The sequence below is a fragment of the Vulpes vulpes genome, chromosome 7, assembly GCF_048418805.1.
Source record: "Vulpes vulpes isolate BD-2025 chromosome 7, VulVul3, whole genome shotgun sequence".
In the NCBI taxonomy this organism is placed as follows: Eukaryota; Metazoa; Chordata; class Mammalia; order Carnivora; family Canidae; genus Vulpes; species Vulpes vulpes.
This window is the reverse complement of record NC_132786.1, coordinates 110,450,015-110,469,835: the sequence shown is the minus strand read 5'-3', so window position 1 is coordinate 110,469,835 and position 19,821 is coordinate 110,450,015. Positions and strand designations below refer to the sequence as shown.

The 19,821-nt window shown below is 32.6% G+C and overlaps 1 protein-coding gene across 16 annotated transcripts in view; it reads right to left on the bottom strand.

The window, feature by feature from the left end:
- The window catches only part of BBS9 (Bardet-Biedl syndrome 9), a 433,010-nt gene that overhangs the window by 222,396 nt on the left and 190,793 nt on the right, over positions 1–19,821 (bottom strand). For 15 of the 16 annotated variants that reach the window (XR_012002751.1, XR_003238169.2, XR_012002752.1 and 12 more), the window contains 4 exons: positions 15,615–15,717; positions 13,959–14,063; positions 11,842–11,856; positions 5,054–5,194 (listed from right to left, as the gene is read on the bottom strand). Coding sequence is in view for 13 of the 16 variants with exons in the window: in XM_072764704.1 (XP_072620805.1) it covers positions 5,054–5,194; positions 11,842–11,856; positions 13,959–14,063; positions 15,615–15,717 (364 nt within the window). In the remaining 3 variants the exon portion in view is untranslated. The remainder of the gene's footprint in view (positions 1–5,053; positions 5,195–11,841; positions 11,857–13,958; positions 14,064–15,614; positions 15,718–19,821) is intronic. The other variant, XM_026019107.2, reaches the window with a different exon arrangement.

The window sequence follows — 19,821 nt, the reverse complement described above, 5'->3', positions numbered from 1 at the left end:
AAGAGAACACTGAAAATTGAAGAATGAAGTTGAAGAAATTATACTCCCTGACTTCTGGATACACATATTGATAGTAATTAAGACATTATGCTATTGATATATAGCAATACTGGCGGGCTAAGACAAACAGATCAATGGAATAAACTGAAGAGAGTAGAAATACATATAGTTTTTCAGATGACTTATATAGCCCTATTATACATAGTCAGATGATTTTCAACAAGTTGCAAAGGCAATCCACTGAAAAAGGATAGTCCTTTCAAAAGTAGTGCTGGAATATTAGATGCTCATATGTAAAAACAAGAATTTTATCCATATCTCACACCATACATAAATACCAACTCAAAATGAAAAAGAGATCTAAATGTAAATTTAGAAAACTCCTAGAAAAAAACATACAAGAAAAATTTTTTACAATTGAGTTAGGGAAAGATTTCTTAGATACAATGTTAGAATCAAGATTTATAAAAGAAAAAAATTGATAAATTAGGCTTTATTAAAATGAAGAACTTCTGCTCTTCCAAAGACACTATTACAAGAATGAAAGGATGTCTCACAAACTTGGAGAAAATATCTGCAATTCATTTAATCTGATAAATGACTGAGAAAGACAAAAAATGAGTACATGCTGAATAATGCCATCTTATAAAATTCCAGAAAATGCAAAACAATCTATAGTGACAAAAAGCAAACCAGTGGTTGCCTGGGAATGAAGGTTAAGGGGTTATAATGAAGTAAAAGAAAACTTTTTGAGGTGATGGATATTTCAGCACTGTAACTGTGAATATGGTTTCACAGGTACATACAAACATCCAAACTTATCAAACTGTATACTTTAAACATTTGTATAGAAGTTATTATCCAATAAAGTTTTTTTTAAGATTTTATTTATTTATATAGTTGAGAGAGAGACTGAGTGCAAGGGGGGAGCGGTAAGAGCAGAGGGAGAGGGAAAGGGAACAGGAAAGAATCTCAAGCAGACTTCAGAGTGGAGCCCCAGGTGGGCTGAGCCAAAACCAAGAGTCACTTAACCAACTGAGCCACCTATATACCCCCCAATAAAGTTTGGGGTTTTTTTAGATTTTATTTATTTAATGAGAGACAGAGAGAGAGAGAGAGAGAGAGAGAGAGAGAGGCAGAGACACAGGCAGAGGGAGAAGCAGGCTCCCTATGGGGAGCTCGACATAGGACTCAATTCTAGGACCCTAGGATCATAACCTGAGCCAAAGGCACTCAACCACTGAGCCACCTAGGTGCCCAAGTTTTTATTTTTTAAGCAAAAAATATATACTAGAGATATGTTTGAGAATTAAATAGTATATTAAAATGTACCAGAAGAAAATATAACGAAGTATCTTTTAATCTTAATAAATAGGGGCCATTCTAAGCACAACACAATACTTGAAACTATAAAGAAAGCAATTAACATAATTAAATCTTAAATTTTACTATGTATAAATGTAAACCTTATATGTTAAAAAAGAATAAAAGTAAAAAAAATACAAGTAGTTAATGAAAATTACAAAATGTATGTTAATAATTTAGAAATGCAAATGTCATTTTTCAACCAACTATGTCAAAAATTTCTAAAATCCATCTGCTACCCTTAGTATGAACCATGATATTGGTCACATAACCTGATATGGTTATACTGGAAGGAAGGATGGCATTTAAATAAAGTTTTCAAGTATGCATACTCTTTAACTCAGTCATTTGTCTTCAAAGAATCTCTAAAGAGAAATGGAGAAGTACAAAATTAAAAAAAAAAACTATATACATGGTAACTCCAAACAAAGGAATATTGTGTATCATTAAAATATAAATTTATTAACAAAGAAAGATAACCATATATTTGAGTAGCATAAATGGCATGCTATTTGTTATTCCATGTAAGTAAAGTTTTTGTGTAAAATTACTGGTATCACAGCATATTCTGAATGTCAGCTAATTTAACATCTATTCCCCTTTTCCCTTAGTCCCTGTCTATTAGTTCCCAGTCTCCTTTACAGCTACAGGAGGCTATGCAACACTATTGTGGTTATTGAGACCCCAGTAGAAATTTCCTAAGATTATGGAAACATGCCTTTCTGATAAAAGTTATAGTCGTTGTTATAGCTGTCTCTTTTCTTTACCTCCTGACTTGTAATCAGTTATGATGACTGAATTGGAAGCAGTTTATGGTCATGGGCCAATCAACACACTAGAGAAGGCACAGTGCAAAGAAAGAAAAAAGCGGGTCTTTGATAACATTCATAAACCACTACACCAGATTCCACTGCCCATTTCTGGACCTCACTTTATATGTAGGGTGGGGAGAATATATATCTATATATACAAACACATATATATACATACATATATATGTATGTATTATATCTGTATATTTATTTTTTTAAGATTTTATTTATTTATTCATAGAGATGCAGAGAGAGAGAGGCAGAGACACAGGCAGAGGGAGAGGCAGGCTCCATGCAGAGAACCTGACATGGGACTCGATCCAGGGTCTCCAGATCACGCCCTGGGCTGCAGGCGGCACTATACCGCTGCGCCACCAGGGCTGCCCTATATCTGTATCTTTAGTACTTAAGAAACATTTAGCCAATAGCACTCCAGATATCTATATATATATATAAGTAAATATATAGCCATTAAGCATATTAAAGCTTTTTATAATTATAATATTCTCTAAAGGCAAGGATTTGGGGTACTAGATACCTCTATTTGAATACTGCTGATAGGGTAACTGATAGGGCCCTTTGCTTAGTCAGTTTGACATATTTTCAGAAGCTTTTAAAATACTCTTATCCTTTACTTCACTCTATAATTCCACTTTTAGATATTCATCAAAGAAATAATAAATTTGGAGAAGTACTGCTACAATATATTTACAATATTAACAAACTGAAAATAATATTTATGTCAAAAAAATAACGCTGAAAAAAAAAAAACAATGCCGGCCAAATGATCTTATAGCATGGATTTATGATAGAATACTATGCAATCCTTAAAATCATGTAATAAAATATCTAATTATATAGAAAGACATTTCACAGCATTATGCAAAGTAAAATCCTTTGGGGGTAATGAAAGATATTTTTTATAATGATTAGGAAAATGTAATGAACATAAGCAGACATTGCTGGATGGTAGAATTACCAGGAATTTTTGTTTTTCCTTTTGGTTGTCCATTTTCAAATTTCACATTTCTTTTGTAATAAGAAAAATTAAAAGTTATTTTAAATACACCTATATTTGCTCAGAACAAAGAACTGAAATAAATAAATAGGGAGAGATGTAGCTTACAGCTAGCTTTATTTTTTCTCTATGAAGATCATCAATTTTGTTTACTTCAGTTAAAAAATAATTTGCAATAGCAAGTTTACTTGACATCAACATACAAAGTCTTATATACATCAAGAGGGAAAAGCAATCTCAAGAAGTAAAAGGTGGAAAAGTACCAAGAGTACTTATTTTAAATAATTACAGGATTCCATCATGTCCAATATGAATACACATCCAAGAACTCCAAAATAGAACCTGCTAAATCATACACATTGGATCTTGGGGAAATTTTTCTAAAACTTGTCATTGAGTCCCATTTCTTAAGTGAGTAAGAAGCAAATATATGCTGCTAAGCCTAAAATAATCTGTGACACTAAAACAATTAGCCCAAAATCAGTAGGAAAATGGATGAGTTATCTAAGCTTTCCTTAGTTCTTCCCATCTAATCTATATCTTACAGAGATTACCTCTCTGGTTAAAAGCATCCATTTTTATTCAATCTCTGTGGGTTTTCATCCACCCACAGTAAAGATCACCAACTCAGAAGCCAGGGTCTTAAACATTTTTCAAAGGTACCAATAAACTCAGAGTCCAACATGCAATTTCCAAATATTCCCAGGACAGTATAGGGGACCCAAGGAACTAATACATTTGCATAAGATGTTGTAAGGATAGTGACTCTTTCTGCCTTTTTATAACCCAGATGTTTTCTGAGAAAACTTTCTCAGAGAAGGGAAGGGAAAAGATAAAGACACCAAACATTACAAAACATTGCTAACAATGTGTGTGTGTATCCAAATTCAATTAAAACTACAGAACAGATTAATTGTAATAAAGAGTATTTAACTTTGGAGATTTTTCATTGAGCTAGATATAAATAAAGCTTTTTAAATACTTCAAATTAATGAAAAATAAATTTTAAACACTTTAAGTAGTTAATAACACAAAAGTTGACTTACCATAAATTTCTAAACCTTGTGGAAAATAAAATACTCTTTGTATTCTAAATCCTATCCACTAATGCCAGAGTGAGGATGCATATCATAGTCAACAGTGCCAATTTTTAATGAGGGATTTAAAAAGGCTGATTTAATTCCAAGATTTTTTTTTTAATTCCACCCCAACACAGTAAAGTTAATAGATGCTACACATTAGAAACCTGGCTACTAAAGATGTCTTATCCAATCAACACCTCTCTTTTCTAAGCTACTCATAAAGAAAAGCTGACACCTGGAGAAAGTCACACCTTCACAAATTACCCCAAATTCACTGTGATATTCAAGCTTTATATACGAAGCCCTTTCTAAAGGATCAGAGCCAGAGAACTGAACAATCGCCCCCTCCAGCTGATGGAGAAAGCAAAACCACAAAGAGCATCTACTTATGAGATTACTTTTTACGGGCATAGAATATACTTTAAAAAGGTACATAGTCAAAAACCTAAAATAAAGATGAATAATAAATATTTACATTCCAAGCAAAAAATTCCACAGTCTAAAAAGAAACATTTGATGTTTTCATTTCTGAATACTGAAGCAAAATAATGATTATAATAATTTCAATCAAACTTAAAAGGTATACCTTATTACCTTGTTGATATAAGCTATTTGCCTTTGAACAGGCAAACAAGAGAGAAAAATCTTTGAGGCATTTTTATATTCTGACTTAACAATTATCTGATAATTACCCTATCATTACCTGCTGATGAAGGATTCCATTCTGAATTCTTAACATTTCTGATGTTACAGGCATGTTACTTCAAAAGTCCTACCTGGAAAGAGACTGAGAAGACTAACTGGAGATTTGTTGGTATCAATAGTTAGTTTGTGGCTTGCAGTTTTTGAAGGCTGACCTGGTAGACAGATTAATTTCAGAGGAAGTCTAAATTTACATTGGATAACCCGAGGAATGCCTGAAATAAAAAGAGAAAAATGTAGATTCATAGATTTGACAGAAAATTTGAACAAAAAACTGAACTATATTAACAGTTTGAGTAGCAATACATCTTAGTTTAAAAGTTTGCTCCTGTCCATTTCATTTAGCATAACTGAAAAAACTATAAAGTATTATTATAATACATTTTTAAAATTATTGCCAAAGAGTTCAAGACAAAAATAAAATCCTAAAAAAAAGAGTGTAGGCTTTACTCTAACAGCATATTTCAAAAATCATCACAGTTGAACACTATACAAAACAGTATATTTAGTTTTATACTCAATTACTGAACTGCCTTTAAACTAAGACCTTAATAGTTCTACCCTCAATCCAAGACTATCAGCTAAATGAGCAAATCTGTATCAGGAAGATGTTATATGACTTTATCTAATATTTTTTCTACCACCAAAAAATTTAAATCTTTAGCTATTTTTACTTATTGAAGATTCAAATTACAATTAAAAATCTACAATAAATTATAAGTACAAAAGCAGAATTTGTTCTAGTGAAGTTCTACTGAATTTCATATCATTTCCATATTAAGAAATTAGTTTCATATAAATTAAATTTTTCTCCATGCATTAAACTTTACATATCCCTTTTGAAAGTATTAAATGGTCATTCAAATGAATTTTTTTCAGTACATTTACAGGCATATTCAAATAGGTAAATAAATAACAATGAAGAGTTTTATGTCAAAATTAAAAGTTTTTAAGATCATTCCTTTCAATATTTTTACAAAGAATGAAATTGAAACCAAAGCAAATTAAGTTCTCTACTTATAAATCTAGAAAAGCAATTCTACAACTTTAGTTTTCTCTCTTTTTATTCTAGGATTCCACCTTTAATTGGTAAGATAAAAGGTAATATATTGAAACCTCTACCTTAGTATATTGTTGTAGAGAAATGAAAAACTCAAAATATTCTACTCTATTTGATATATCCACACATTAATTCCCTTATTTCTTTTTTTTTTCTTAATCTAATTGACATTTATTAATCATTATAGTTAAAACCCTTTATTTCTTTATAGTGAAGTCAGTGAGCAACTTAAAGATAGCAAAAGCAGAAGCAGCTAAAGTTTGGGGACATATCCCAAAGCAGGATCCCTAGAATTAGTGATATATTCTGTTAATGCCAATTGGAATTGTACAGCTTACTCGATATCCAAGCTGGAAGTACACTTTCCAGAAGTACTTATTCACTAGGATAATGAATGATCATCAACAATGGCAAGTATATTGATATATGAGGTCAATTAAATACTTTTTCAGAGCATGTGGAGCATATTTGTGATTCTCTTCAACATAATCTATTATCCATTAAATTTTACATAGCTCATTTTTTTGCTCATAACCAACAGATGTTAAATTCACTTCTCCTTGAAACCTAGATGCAAATTATAACTGGTGTCTCTTTAGAAAAGTCCCAAGACATTATTGCCTGACATTCTGTGAGGTTTTAGAGGCATGTGTATTTGTACTTTACAATGATGAAATGTTTTGATTCAAAATATTATGGTAACATGATCTAAGCTACTGTCCAAACCACAACGATCAATATCACCATAAAAAATATTGCAAAGCATTATTTTTTCTAACTTCGTATAGCCTATATATCCCCAAATTATGGAAATATACCTACTAATATGTTTCCTCTACAATATATAAATTACAGTCTCAATTAATAGATGCAGCCTGGAAAGAACAAGTAAACTAAAACCTTTTTCCATGTCCTTCATTTTTAATGAATGTAGTAATGGAAAAAAATCCTTCATCTTTTGACAATTCTGTAAATGCACAGAGAAGCTACCTTCGATACACTTTCAACCAAAGTCTAAGCTAAGTGTTCAAACAAAATCTGACTGTAAATGTCCTTCTAAAACTATACTGCTGGGACGCCTGGATGGCTCAGCGGTTGAGCGTCTGCCTTTGGCCCAGGGCATGATCCAAGGTCCCAGGATCAAGTCCCACATAAGGCTCCCTGCAGGGAGCCTGCTTCTCCCTCTGCCCATGTCTCTGCCTCTCTCTGTGTGTCTCTCATGAATAAATAAAATATTTTTAAAATAAATAAATAAAACTATATTGCTAAAAACTGTGGCTCTACTTCACCTAGATCAGATAGATAATGCTTGAGTTGGTGGTAAAAAAAATAATAATAATCACAATCAACAACACTGGCCTTATGTTACTGAGTCTATATATTTGAAGATTATTATCCTAAATCTCCAAGAACCTAGAGCTAAGAAACTGGTGGTATATGTAGGTTTTCAGAAATTGAAACAAATGGATAGCAAGAACTAATGAATGCAAGAAGGGAAATACAGTGTAACTCAATTCACAACTCAGGTCAGTTAGTGACAGTATCACACACTAGGGCAATGGTCAGCAGTTGCTAAGATTTGTAGAAACCCTCCAGAATTTCTTTTCTCTCCAGGTACTGTAAACGTGTTTCATAGGACATTTGGAAAACATTATTTTGAAAAATGATGACACTTATACTTAATAAAATGATTATGGCTATTTTTTTATATGCTAGCAGCTTTTTTATGGCTATTTTTTTATATGCTAGCAGCTTAAAAAAGCTTTACCATTGGAGGAAAAAGAATATGAAATCCTTCAGAAACCAGTTTAAGGAAACCATTTCTTCAAGAAGAAAAACTACAATGCCAGTATTTAATACTACTTCCCATTAAATTAAAACCCCAGTCTTTTAAAATACAATCTCCACTATTTAAAGGGGTTTATCAGAGACACATTTTTAAATTAAAACCCCAGTCTTTTAAAATACAATCTCCACTATTTAAAGGGGTTTATCAGAGACACATTTTTATTGAGCTTTACACTTTCTTGAAAAGCCTGAAATGTAAATTTAGCTACCAATTTACTCTTCAGGCTGTGATTGCATCTAAAAACCTGAAGCCAGAGGTAGAGAGGTATGTGTGAATACATGCATGTATGTGCCTATAATAAGGAAGGAAAGAATTACATGTATTTAATTTTCAAATTTTCTACTACAATAGCTTTCAATTTACTTGAAAGTCTAATTGGTCCCAATTTTTCCTACCATCAGTGATATTTTCTCTATGTAGTTGGCAAAACAGTCTCTATATCTGGCTCATTCAAATAACTCTCTGAGTGTTATTACTGAGGGGAAAAAAAGGTCATTTATTAATACTCAAATATTGGCCTACTCATTCATCAGACTGACTTTGTTCTGCAGTTTTTTATCAAATATAATCACCTCTCCTTCAGACACTTCCCTTTCTAGCCTAACAGAGGAAATGAATAGTCGCAACTACTCTGGTGCAATTAATCACAAAATTATTTAACACTTAGAGAGAAAATTCACATCAAAACCACTCTTGACAGAACAATTTCTCCAAGAAGAGAATTCTAATTACACCTGGCACACCCAGGAGCCTAGTATCCCTGTCAAGAGGGATGCCAAAATGTGCTTTGGGGGGAAAAAAAGTAAAAAAGAACATATATATCAGAGTAGAATAACTATATATATTACACATCTATATAATGCCTTCAGAACTCTTTCCAGGGGCCTGCTAGAGTCATTTCATATTGAAAACAAGGAACCCCAAAGCAGTAGCAATGTCTGGGAGCCAGAACTTCCTTGATCCCTTCCTGTTATGTCTGGCTACGTACTGTGCCCCATCTGCAGTCATGTTTTACACTGCCCATGTCATGTAACTTTAATGCAGACATAATGGAGACTAACTCTTATGGGACAACATAAAATCTCCTTTGCTTCTTTTTTTCCACATGTAAAAGCAGGACTGCTTATCTGCAAAGAGCCTGAACAGATCAGGCCAATAAAATGGACCAGTCTTTGAAATTTGAAGCCTTGTGTGTAAGTTAAGATCTAAGTGGCAACATATTATTTAACCTTGCCAACTAGGTGAAGCTGAATATTTCAACTCTACTCTCTAAAGCTTAATTATAATTTTAAAACATATCATAAGAGATTATTAGCTTTGTATTGAAATACTAAAATTTCCATGTATTGTGATTTTTTCTCTTGGTTTGGGCTGAATTTACAGTAAGAAGGAGTAAATTCCTTTCAATAATAACCTTTACTAATTTTTTTGAAGTTAAATCATTTAAATAATATGGTATTTTACAAAAGTCAGTATAAAATCTTACCAGCTAGATCCAATCTTGCCAAGTAAAATGTAAACATTTATTATTAATAGTCATTTTTAATAACCCAAATCCTAATTTGACAAGTATATTTCATGTTATTAAGCTAAACACTTAACTCCTATTAAAATGTTTCTCATATGAATATATTTTCACCTCCCAGATACAATGCAACTCGGGTGGTTGGCATTATCTAAACTGGATGAGTAAATTACTGCCATTGTTTTTAAGTATTTTATTTATTACTAATTAATATTGTCATCTAATATTTATCTTAAAATATCTAATAAGCAGAGATAAACCACCACTTAAGTCTGTGTCTGGGAGGAAAAATAATCGAAGCAGGATATACTCTAAGTGCCTGTCATCTACCTAGATATCGCACAATTCAACAATGAGTACTTGAACCCTGCTCTCAAAGAGCCCAAAGTCTACTAGGGAAACCTAAGGAACCAACTTAACAAAATTCATATTATGATAGGTATTACAGCAGAGTCATAAATAAAGGATTTGGGAAAAATACAATAGGTAACAGTCATCATTGACCCAGGCAAGTTTAAGGGATGAGAACTTTGATGAACTGCCCCACAAATTTTAAACAAGATAAGAAATAAGCCCACAGAATAAGTATTCATGGTGTTCTGACCAGAGAAAGCAGTGGATCTATTTGGACATACAGAAAACAGACAATTTAGAAAACATAACAGACATTTATAAAAGACAATTTGTATGTCTCAAAAGATATGCACATCAGTACAGAAAGTATATAATGTCAGTATTCTGATATTAATGATGCTAACATTGATCGTTTGATTACAGTAGTATTATGAAAACAATCCTGTAAAGAAATTGTGTTCTCTTTGCAATTAAAAAGTAATCTATGGAGTATGTTTTGAGATGGAATATTCTATTATTCCAATGAATTTAGTGTCCACTGACAAATCTTGCCTGAACTAACTATTGCACAGGTTTTGCAAAATAATGATTCTCTAATTCTATTACTCATTCTACATTTATTAGCTGACATCCTCTTGTAGAGTTTTCCCTCTATACATACCTTTATTTTATGACTATACTCACAGATTTTATTTGTCTTCAGCATATTATAATACATTACTATTATGATTTTGATGCTCAAAATGTCCCATATCTATCCAGTGGAAACTCCTTCACTGGCTTCTGAATCATTTTGATGTACTGCTATCATTTCTTAACCACTTCTTTGCTTTCTGACCCAACAATATAGGATAGGCTCTCTTATTTTCCCTTCTCCAGACCTGGAAACAGCCTTTTCTCTAAGAACCCTGATCCCTTTGACTAGAGATGATACTCAGATCTCAAGACCTGTGCAATAGGTGTGCTCATTACTAATGAGCTGAAGCCTAAATAGGTCTCAGACACATCTCTATTGCCTCTCCTCCACTCCACTGCCATAACCTCCAGCTGCCCTTCTGACAGGTAATTTGGCTTTCCTTCAAAACCAGTTCTTCACACTGCAGTGAGAGTAATCTTTCCAAAACACAAATCTATTCCTGTCATATACAGGGGCAAAAGCATGTGTGTGTGCATGTTCACATCCATGCACTTCATGACATACTTAAAACCATTTAGTGGCTGCCCTTTGATCACAGAATACACACCAAAATCACAAACATGGACAGCCTGGGTGGCTCAGCGGTTTAGCGCTGCCTTTGGCCCAGGGCGCGATCCTGGAGACCCGGGATCGAGTCCCATGTCGGGCTCCCGGCATGGAGCCTGCTTCTCCCTCTGCCTGTGTCTCTGCCCCTCAATCTCTCTCTCTCTCTCTGTCATGAATAATAAATAAAATCTTTAAAAACAAAAAACAAAAAAAAATCACAAATATGATCAAAAAGACCCCACATGGCCTATCCTTTCCCTATACCCTTGTTTACACCTTGACCGCTTAATCCCATCCCTCAATCAATTAAAAATAGAAAGAAAGAAAAATAAAACAATTAGAATTCAGTGACGAACACCATTTTTTCCTTATTCTTCCTTTAAGTAAAATAAGATAGAGCATATAAGTAAATCACCATATCAGTCATATATCAGTCATATATCATACATATCAGTCATATAAGTAAAACATAAATAAATCAATTCACAACTGAAGAGTATAACATGAAATCTAACAATATATCTACAAATCACCAATGACTTACTTATAAGTGGTCAATGAAACTTCTGATTTTTTTTTTTCAATAAAGTCATGGAGCTTTATTCTTTCTCAGAACTCTGAAACAACTAATAACGAATGACAAGTTTCTATGAGAGGAAACATTTCTGATCCTCTCCATAGCCAGATAAAGGCACTGAATCATCCTAAACAGGTTTCTATAGTTAAAACAGCAGTCTGTAAAAATAGTTTGTTCATGGTATAATACCAGTTCAATTCACTGACCAATTTTCAGTTCTGAAATTCATCTTGTTCTAAATTCTTTTCACTTACCATCAGGATTTCGATCTATCCACCAGAGGCGATGCAGAAAAGGGCAGGGGAGAAAGAATGCAACAAATTATTTGTGGCCAAATTACAGTACAAACTTAATACACATTTGCTTAAAAATATACATTGAAATTTTCAAGGTTCTCTTAGATGATTTAAATGGCCCCCCAACATAAATAAATCAATTCACAACTGAAGAGTATAACATGAAATCTAACAATATATCTACAAATCCATTCTCAGAAGTCCACGCAGCTTGTACTCCAGTGTAAATGTGGAAACACACACACACACACACAAACAGAGATAAGGTATATGATCTAGACAAAGAGCAAACCAGACTCAATATGTAAATGACATCAAGAGGATTAAAGAATTGTTGGAAAAAATTTGAGTGCAAGGCCAAATACACAATATTTCTAGTTTCTCTCACTTATATTATCATTTCAGTCAATAGGTACACTGTGGACTAATGTCTTTTGGTTTTTGTTTTTGGCTTGTCTTGGTATTCTTTTACTTTTATAAACTTTTCTTACATTTTAATTTCTAATTAACTTTCAACTAATTAATGCTATGCTCTTTGGTTTAGCAATAATTTATAATCTTTTAAATTCTGTCTATAGAAAAGCCTAATCGTTAAAAATGATATGTGTAACCATAAGCTCACAGACTGATTTTACAACTTTATAATGTATTTGTAAAGCATTTTATCCACCTACACAACCCATTTCTCTACTTTAAATCATTTTCAACTAGTGTCACTCCTTTCCCTGAAAACAATTAAATATTTAGTTGAATTAAGGCGTCAACAGTGTCTACAATACATATTTGAACTGTAACAAGGATTAAAAAGTGTAAAAATTCCATTATTAGTGAGATGCTCAATTAATGATAAACTATCCAGAGATTTTAGCCAAATATTTCTCTTTTTTATTTCACAACTCAAAATTAAAATAATTTTAAAACTTTTAATGTCCTTTCCAGAAATATCCAACTAAAAAAGTCTATCACTCTTTGATGCCTTTCTGGAAGTTTTATATTTCTTAATGAAGCCAGCTTTCTCAAGGTCATTTATACATAAAATATTTACATAACCCCAAATTTTGAAAATATAATAAATGATTAAACTGGTCAACTTTGACTAATAATTAATTTTTTAACAACTTAAAGCAAAATAACTTACAAAGCAGAATAGATTTTGAAAACATGTATCAAAGTTATAAAATCACTTCAGAATATAGAGTTGTCACTGGATAAGCCAGAAAATTCACTTAGACAAAATTAAAACTATAATTATTTTTTTAAACTATAATTATTTTAAAACATTGCTAAATAAGCAAAGCGGACATCAGTAGAGAAGAAAAAGATAATTGATGCATCTCTAAAACTTTTAGAACTAAAAAAAACTATAAGAAATGTTTAAAAAATGCAAATGCTAAAACATGCTATTATCAGTTACACTATGTTAAAACATTTTTTAAAAAGCAATGACTAATTATTCATATCCTACCAATAAACAAGCTGTCAAACAGTTAATATGAAAAATCCACTGTACAGGGAAAAACACACTATAAAATTTGACAAAACAAAGATGAAATTTACACTAACTGAATCTTAACTGAAGATAACTTTTTCAATTTAAAATGAGTTCCTTGACAAACTACAGGTCAAATTTTAGTAAGTCTGTTCTTAAATATTTTAACATGTACCCCATTAAAAAGTTTTATTTATTCACTAAAATAGTGTCTAAAATTCTGAATACTGCTTTATATTAAAGCAATCCATAATAGTCCTTTTCACTGATTCAGACTAGGCTTTTCTCCTTGGTTCAAATAAGTGAAGTCTAATACCATTCTTCTAGTGTGAATAAAAATATATTTGCTATTAATTAAGACAGAATCAAACATTATATGCGGAAATCAGATAAATAGATGAATCTCTAATAATTCATAACACATACAAGTAATTTAGATATACAATTTTATTTAACACTAGGAAAGAATATTTTTCCATTTAGTCATATTTACATGCATTTTTCAATCTTAAACATTTAACTCATAACTCCAACAATTTAAAAGGAGTAATTAGGCTTATAAATCTGTAAACAACTGTGAGTTTACCTGATGGTCTGGAATATGAGACAACAGCATTTCCTTCCAACTCAGGTGGTGTATAACTCCCTTTCAGATAAACAGAAAAGGCTACTGTTCTACTCATCTCTGGTGCTATAAGCAATGTAAAAGTGATATTAAGTTACAAAATTTGGGGCAATTATTATTAACAACAGTTAAAAGTGATATTAATTTACAAAATTTGGGGAAATTATTATTAACAACAGTTAAAGTTATGCACACACTACATGCCAGCTACTATCCCAAGCATTTTACATGGATTAATTTCTTTAATTCTCACAATAACCCAGCAAGGTGTGTACTGTTATTGTTCCCAACTTTTGTGCATGAGGAAACTGACTATCGAGAGATTAAGGAGCTTGCCCAAGGCCATATAGCTCATATAGAACTGAGGCTGACTCCAGAACAAGGGTGCCCATACTCTATGTCACTGCTTCTCTTTAGTCAGATGAAAAGGCAGTATGATTAGAAAAAAAATGTACACAAAAAAGCAAGAGAATTTGGGAATGGTGAATAGTATACTTTATCATGGCTAGAATCAGACTGCAGGGGAAAATGGAAGGGGGCACTGCATATGGATATATCTGTAACTGCAATAACTTTGCATATTATACCTAACTTTCTATATTTGTGTATTTGACCTCCAACTGGTATTAGGCAGTCTTAGGAGAAGTGGAAGAATAAATTGTTCAGAATGTTTTAGAAAGACAAATTGGAAGTATTGTGAGAACATTAAAAAATAAAGTGAGAATTCAATGACTGGTTATCACATACAAGGTTACTTCAACCATTCAACCATTCATTCAGTGTTTCAATTAATATTTTATTGAATTCCCCCTATCTGCCAGGCACTCAAATAAGGGCAAAGAGAGAAATATGTTCTTGACTTCATTAATAAGATACAGAATCACTAGCTGAACAACAGCAGTAAACAAAGAAAGGAAAAGACTAGAAAGATAAATCATAAATCACTCTGGTAGGACTAATGACAACTCGATATAAACGGTAGGGCATGAAAGATTCTGTGCAAAAAAATCTAAGAGTTGCCATTTACAACCTTTCTACTATTTTAGGCATTATTACAGATATCTTACATAGCATCACTTTCTAATTAAAGTCTCAAAACAGCCCTGCAAGACAGATATCATTATCCCCTTTCTACAAATTAAAAGAAATTAAGGTTCCCAGTAATTACTAAAGTAGCTTGCTGAAGGTTATACATTGAGTAAGTGTCAGAACCAGGATTCAAATTCAGGCCAGACTCCAAAGCCAATAAGCTTTCTGCAAACATAACTGAGTCAATAAACAGCTCACTAGAGAACACCAATAAAGAAAGCTTTCCAAATTATAGTATTTAAGTACAATTACAGGCCCATCTAGTTAAGGAAAGCACTTGAAAATCTATAATTACTTCAGCTCAACGACCATTGACTAAATGTTCCTGTTTTTAAAAAAGTATCATTCATGCTTGATGTTTGGAGGGAAAATATCAGCCAAACACAATCACTGACTTTAGAAAGATACCAGTCTCACTATTCAGACAAGAAATATAGTCATGAAATAAAAATACTAACCAAAAAAAAATTTTTAATTAAAAGGAAACCTCACACCATGAAACAGTTTAAGCCAAAACAGAACACTTACCCATAAATTCAAAGGTGAACTGGTCACAAGTCAATACTAAAGGTGGTTGCACATAGACTGATAATTTGGCTTTTTGTAATGCCAGTCGATTCTGCAATGTGACCTAAGGAAACAGAAATTGTTAATAGAAAATTATATTTTATCCAAAGTAATAGGATAGCAAAAGTATGTAAAAAATCACTAGCAAATAATGAGGAAACATTATCTGAGAAAAAAAATCACTAGCAAATAATGAGGAAACATTATCTGAGAAAAAGTGAATAGTCACAAAACATAACACATACCATAAGTAGTACATTAACTGGTAAGTGGATAAGTGGTACCTTCTACCCAGTTATAAACTGGACAGAGAAGGTGAACAGACTTTTCTCCAAAGATGATACAGTAATGGCCAAACAAGCACATGAAAAAATGCTCAATATCTTTAATCGCTATGAAGCGATTAAAACCACAATGAGATACTACTACACATCTACTAAAATGCTTTAGTCAAAAGAATAGACAAAAATAGGTGTTAGCAAGAATGTGAGGAAACTAGAAGCCTCATACATTGCTGATGGGATTATAAAATGGAATAGCCATGCAAGAAAACAGCTCAACAGTATCTTAAAAAATTAAACATAAATTTACCATAAGACCTCACAATTCCATGCCAAGAGAAAAATATATGCCCATCCCAAAAACTGTACACAAATTTCATAGCAACATTCTTTACAATAGCCCAAAGTAGAAACAACCCAAATGTTCATCAATTGATAAAAAGTTAAACAAAATATGGTATATCCTTTCAACAAAATAGTATTCAGTAATCAAAAAAAATAAAGTACCAGCACATGCTACAACATGGGCAAACTTTAAAAACATTATGCTAAGGGGTAGAAGCCAGTCACAAAGAACCATACTGTATGATTACATTTATATGAAATGTCCAGAATAGGCAAATCTATAGAGACAGAAAATAGATTAGAAGTTGCTAAGGGATGAGAATGCGGGAGGGGTGGAGAGTAGAAGTGGGGGAAGGGAGCATGAAGTTACTTTTAGGAGGGACATAAATGTTCTAAAATTAAATTGTGGTGATGGTTCTGCAACTCTGCAATATAGTAAAAATTACGGAACTGAACTCTTTAAATGAGTAAATTATACAGTATGTGAATTATATCCCAATAAAGCTATCAAAAGCAAAGGAAAACTCTGCCCTGTGGCTGATGAATAATTACATCATGAAATACGTGTTCATTTTCTTTTGATGTAGAGATGTGACAATGAGATTATCTTATCTAGTATCTACATACCACCTTCTGCATAAATTAATTTTTCTTTAAAGATTTCCTTACTAGGTGGATATTTACTAATGTAGTTACATAACAAAGCACCATATTTTATTCCATGGCTTAACACAAAAATAGATGATAGAACTCATTCTAGAAAATATCAAAGAATGGCAATATTGACTATCACATATCTCAGCTGGCTGCATTTCTAAACCAGTGCTCATACATGGTGACTCTAAGAAAATCTCCCACTCTGATTAGAATCAAAAGCTAAGAACTCTGGAGTAACAATGTGACTGGGAAATAGGATGGGTATGGGTAGAGAGAGCCTGAACTTCTCTCACTCCCCCTAAAGAGAAGCATCAGCAGAAACCATCAGGCCCATGGATTTTTATGGGGCCACAGTGCTAGGAGGCATCATTTTTAGGATAATAAAGAAAAAGCTTAAAGACCTGACTTCCACCACACATGTTCTTTCTTTGAACTTTTATGTCCTAAAAGTCCCAGCCTTTGAACAGTCTCATTTGGATGAATTCATCCATATAGCTGGTATGGTAAGCCAGACTTATCACAGTTAACTACCCAGGTAGGGTTGGTATACCAACTGAATCACAATCTCTGGGGGCAGTTCTAGGCATTGATTTTTTTTTTCTAGCTTCCCAATTGATACCTATGTACTACCAGAGTTAAGAAAAGAAATACTCTCCTTTTTATATGGCTATAGAGCAACTTTCAGTCTACTTTTAGACTCTATTTCAGTCTACTTATTAGACTCTAGTATATGAGACAGATACATTTCATTATTAACTCACATAGTGCAAGGGTACATTTATTTTTTTAAGAAAAGTTGTTTTTTAATTTCTCTTAAAAGGCACATATCACCTATTCCTTAATATATGTTTTATATATATATGTATAATATATACATACATATAATACACACACACACTACAGAGAAAGAAACAATATACAGGAATATACAATTGGCCCAGAAACATTATATACATATAATTAGATCCAGTAAGTATCTTGCATTCATTTTAAATGAGTGGGGAGGGGATCCCTGGGTGGCGCAGTGGCTTGGCGCCTGCCTTTGGCCCAGGGCACGATCCTGGAGACCCGGGATCGAATTCCACATCGGGCTCCTGGTGCATGGAGCCTGCTTCTCCCTCTGCCTATGTCTCTGCCTCTCTCTCTCTCTCTCTCTGTGACTATCATAAATAAATAAATAAATAAATAAATAAATAAATAAATAAATAAATAAATAAAAATAAATGAGTGGGTATTCTATACAACTTAGAAAATATGTTAAACACAAAATTTTTGATTTGCAAAGTAAAATTTTTAAAGGATAACTATTGATACAAATAAATACAATAAACATAGCAAATGAACAATGAATCCTCAATTTTTACTTTATAAACACTGGAAATATATGAGGGAAACGTGAATAACACAAGAAAATCTTCCTTTATGATGTCTGATCATTATAAACAACATAATACCTTTTTTGTAAAATCCTGATGGTAATAATGGGAAGAAGAAATTATGCTAGGTCCACCAAATAAAGAGGACACAACTTAAATATTTTACTATTAAGAATAATATAATGCTAGACTGTGCATATATTTTAAAACTAGATTAATAATATTAATGATACCCATTAACAGCTTTCTACACTTATGGAACCATGCTAATATATTCTTTTTGTGCATTATCTCATTTAATATTCACAATATTGACAAATAGATGCCATTACTATACATCATTCTACAGAAGAGGAAACTGTGGTTCAGAGAGGCTAAATTGTTTGCCCAAGTCCACTCTGATTATAAGTGAAAGAACCACAATTTAACTTCTGTCTGCCAGAATCCAGAGCCCATGCTCATAATCAACTGTAGTTAAGTCTCAAAACATTTACTTGCAATTAAAAGTATCCTCATTTTACAGTTTAAAAAAACAGGCTCAGAGAAGCTAGATAACATGCCCAAGACCAACAAGCCAATATGTGCAAGACAGTTGAAAACTATCACCAGGAATGTGTCATATGAGCTTAGTTTTAAAAAAGTGAAAATGAAAAATCCTTAAAGTAGTAATAAGCCGCTTGTTGAATACATTCGGGGACACCTGGGTGATTCAGTTGGTTAAGCATCTGCCTTCAGCTCAGTTCATCATCCCAGAATCCCGGGATCAAGCCTGGCATGGTGGTCTCATTGGGCTCCCTGCTCAGCAGGGTGCCTGCTTCTCTCCATCTGCCTCTGCCCTTCCCCGTCCCCCCTCAACACACACACACACCATGTCCATGATCGCTAGCTCTCTCTTTTTCTCTCAAACAAATAAATAAAATCTTAAAAAAAAAAAAATTCTGATTCTGCATGGCATAACAATGTGTACTCAGACAATGATCACACAATTTTACATCGTTAGCAAGATCATGATAGCTCTCACCCACAGATTTATTAAACCCCAACAATGGGCTAGGCATTTTCAAATGTGAACCAAGGAGATGTGTGATGAAAATAACTAGAGAACAAAGAAGACTTGTGTTTGAGCCAAAAAAAAAAAAGAAGAAAGAAAAGAAAAGAAAAAAAAAGAGTTAAAGATTTGGCTAGATCATAAACCTTATATTTTAAGAGAAAAATAATTATAGAATATTAAGGGGAAAATATAAAACATTAATACAGGAATTTTCCATGCTGTTTTCTGATTCGAACAAAATGAAATATGATCCTTAGAAAATATAATACCAAATTTTTATCCTAGACATATAAATATGATTCCAAAGACCAGGTATGAACAACTGCTCTGCCTTAGTTGCCTGGAATAGATGGTCACGCATCATGCACATACTCAAGGTAGCCACATCTTCATTCACTTGGAACGGATGGAAAAATTTTCTCAATTAACAGGATTTATTATGATGGAAACTTGCATGG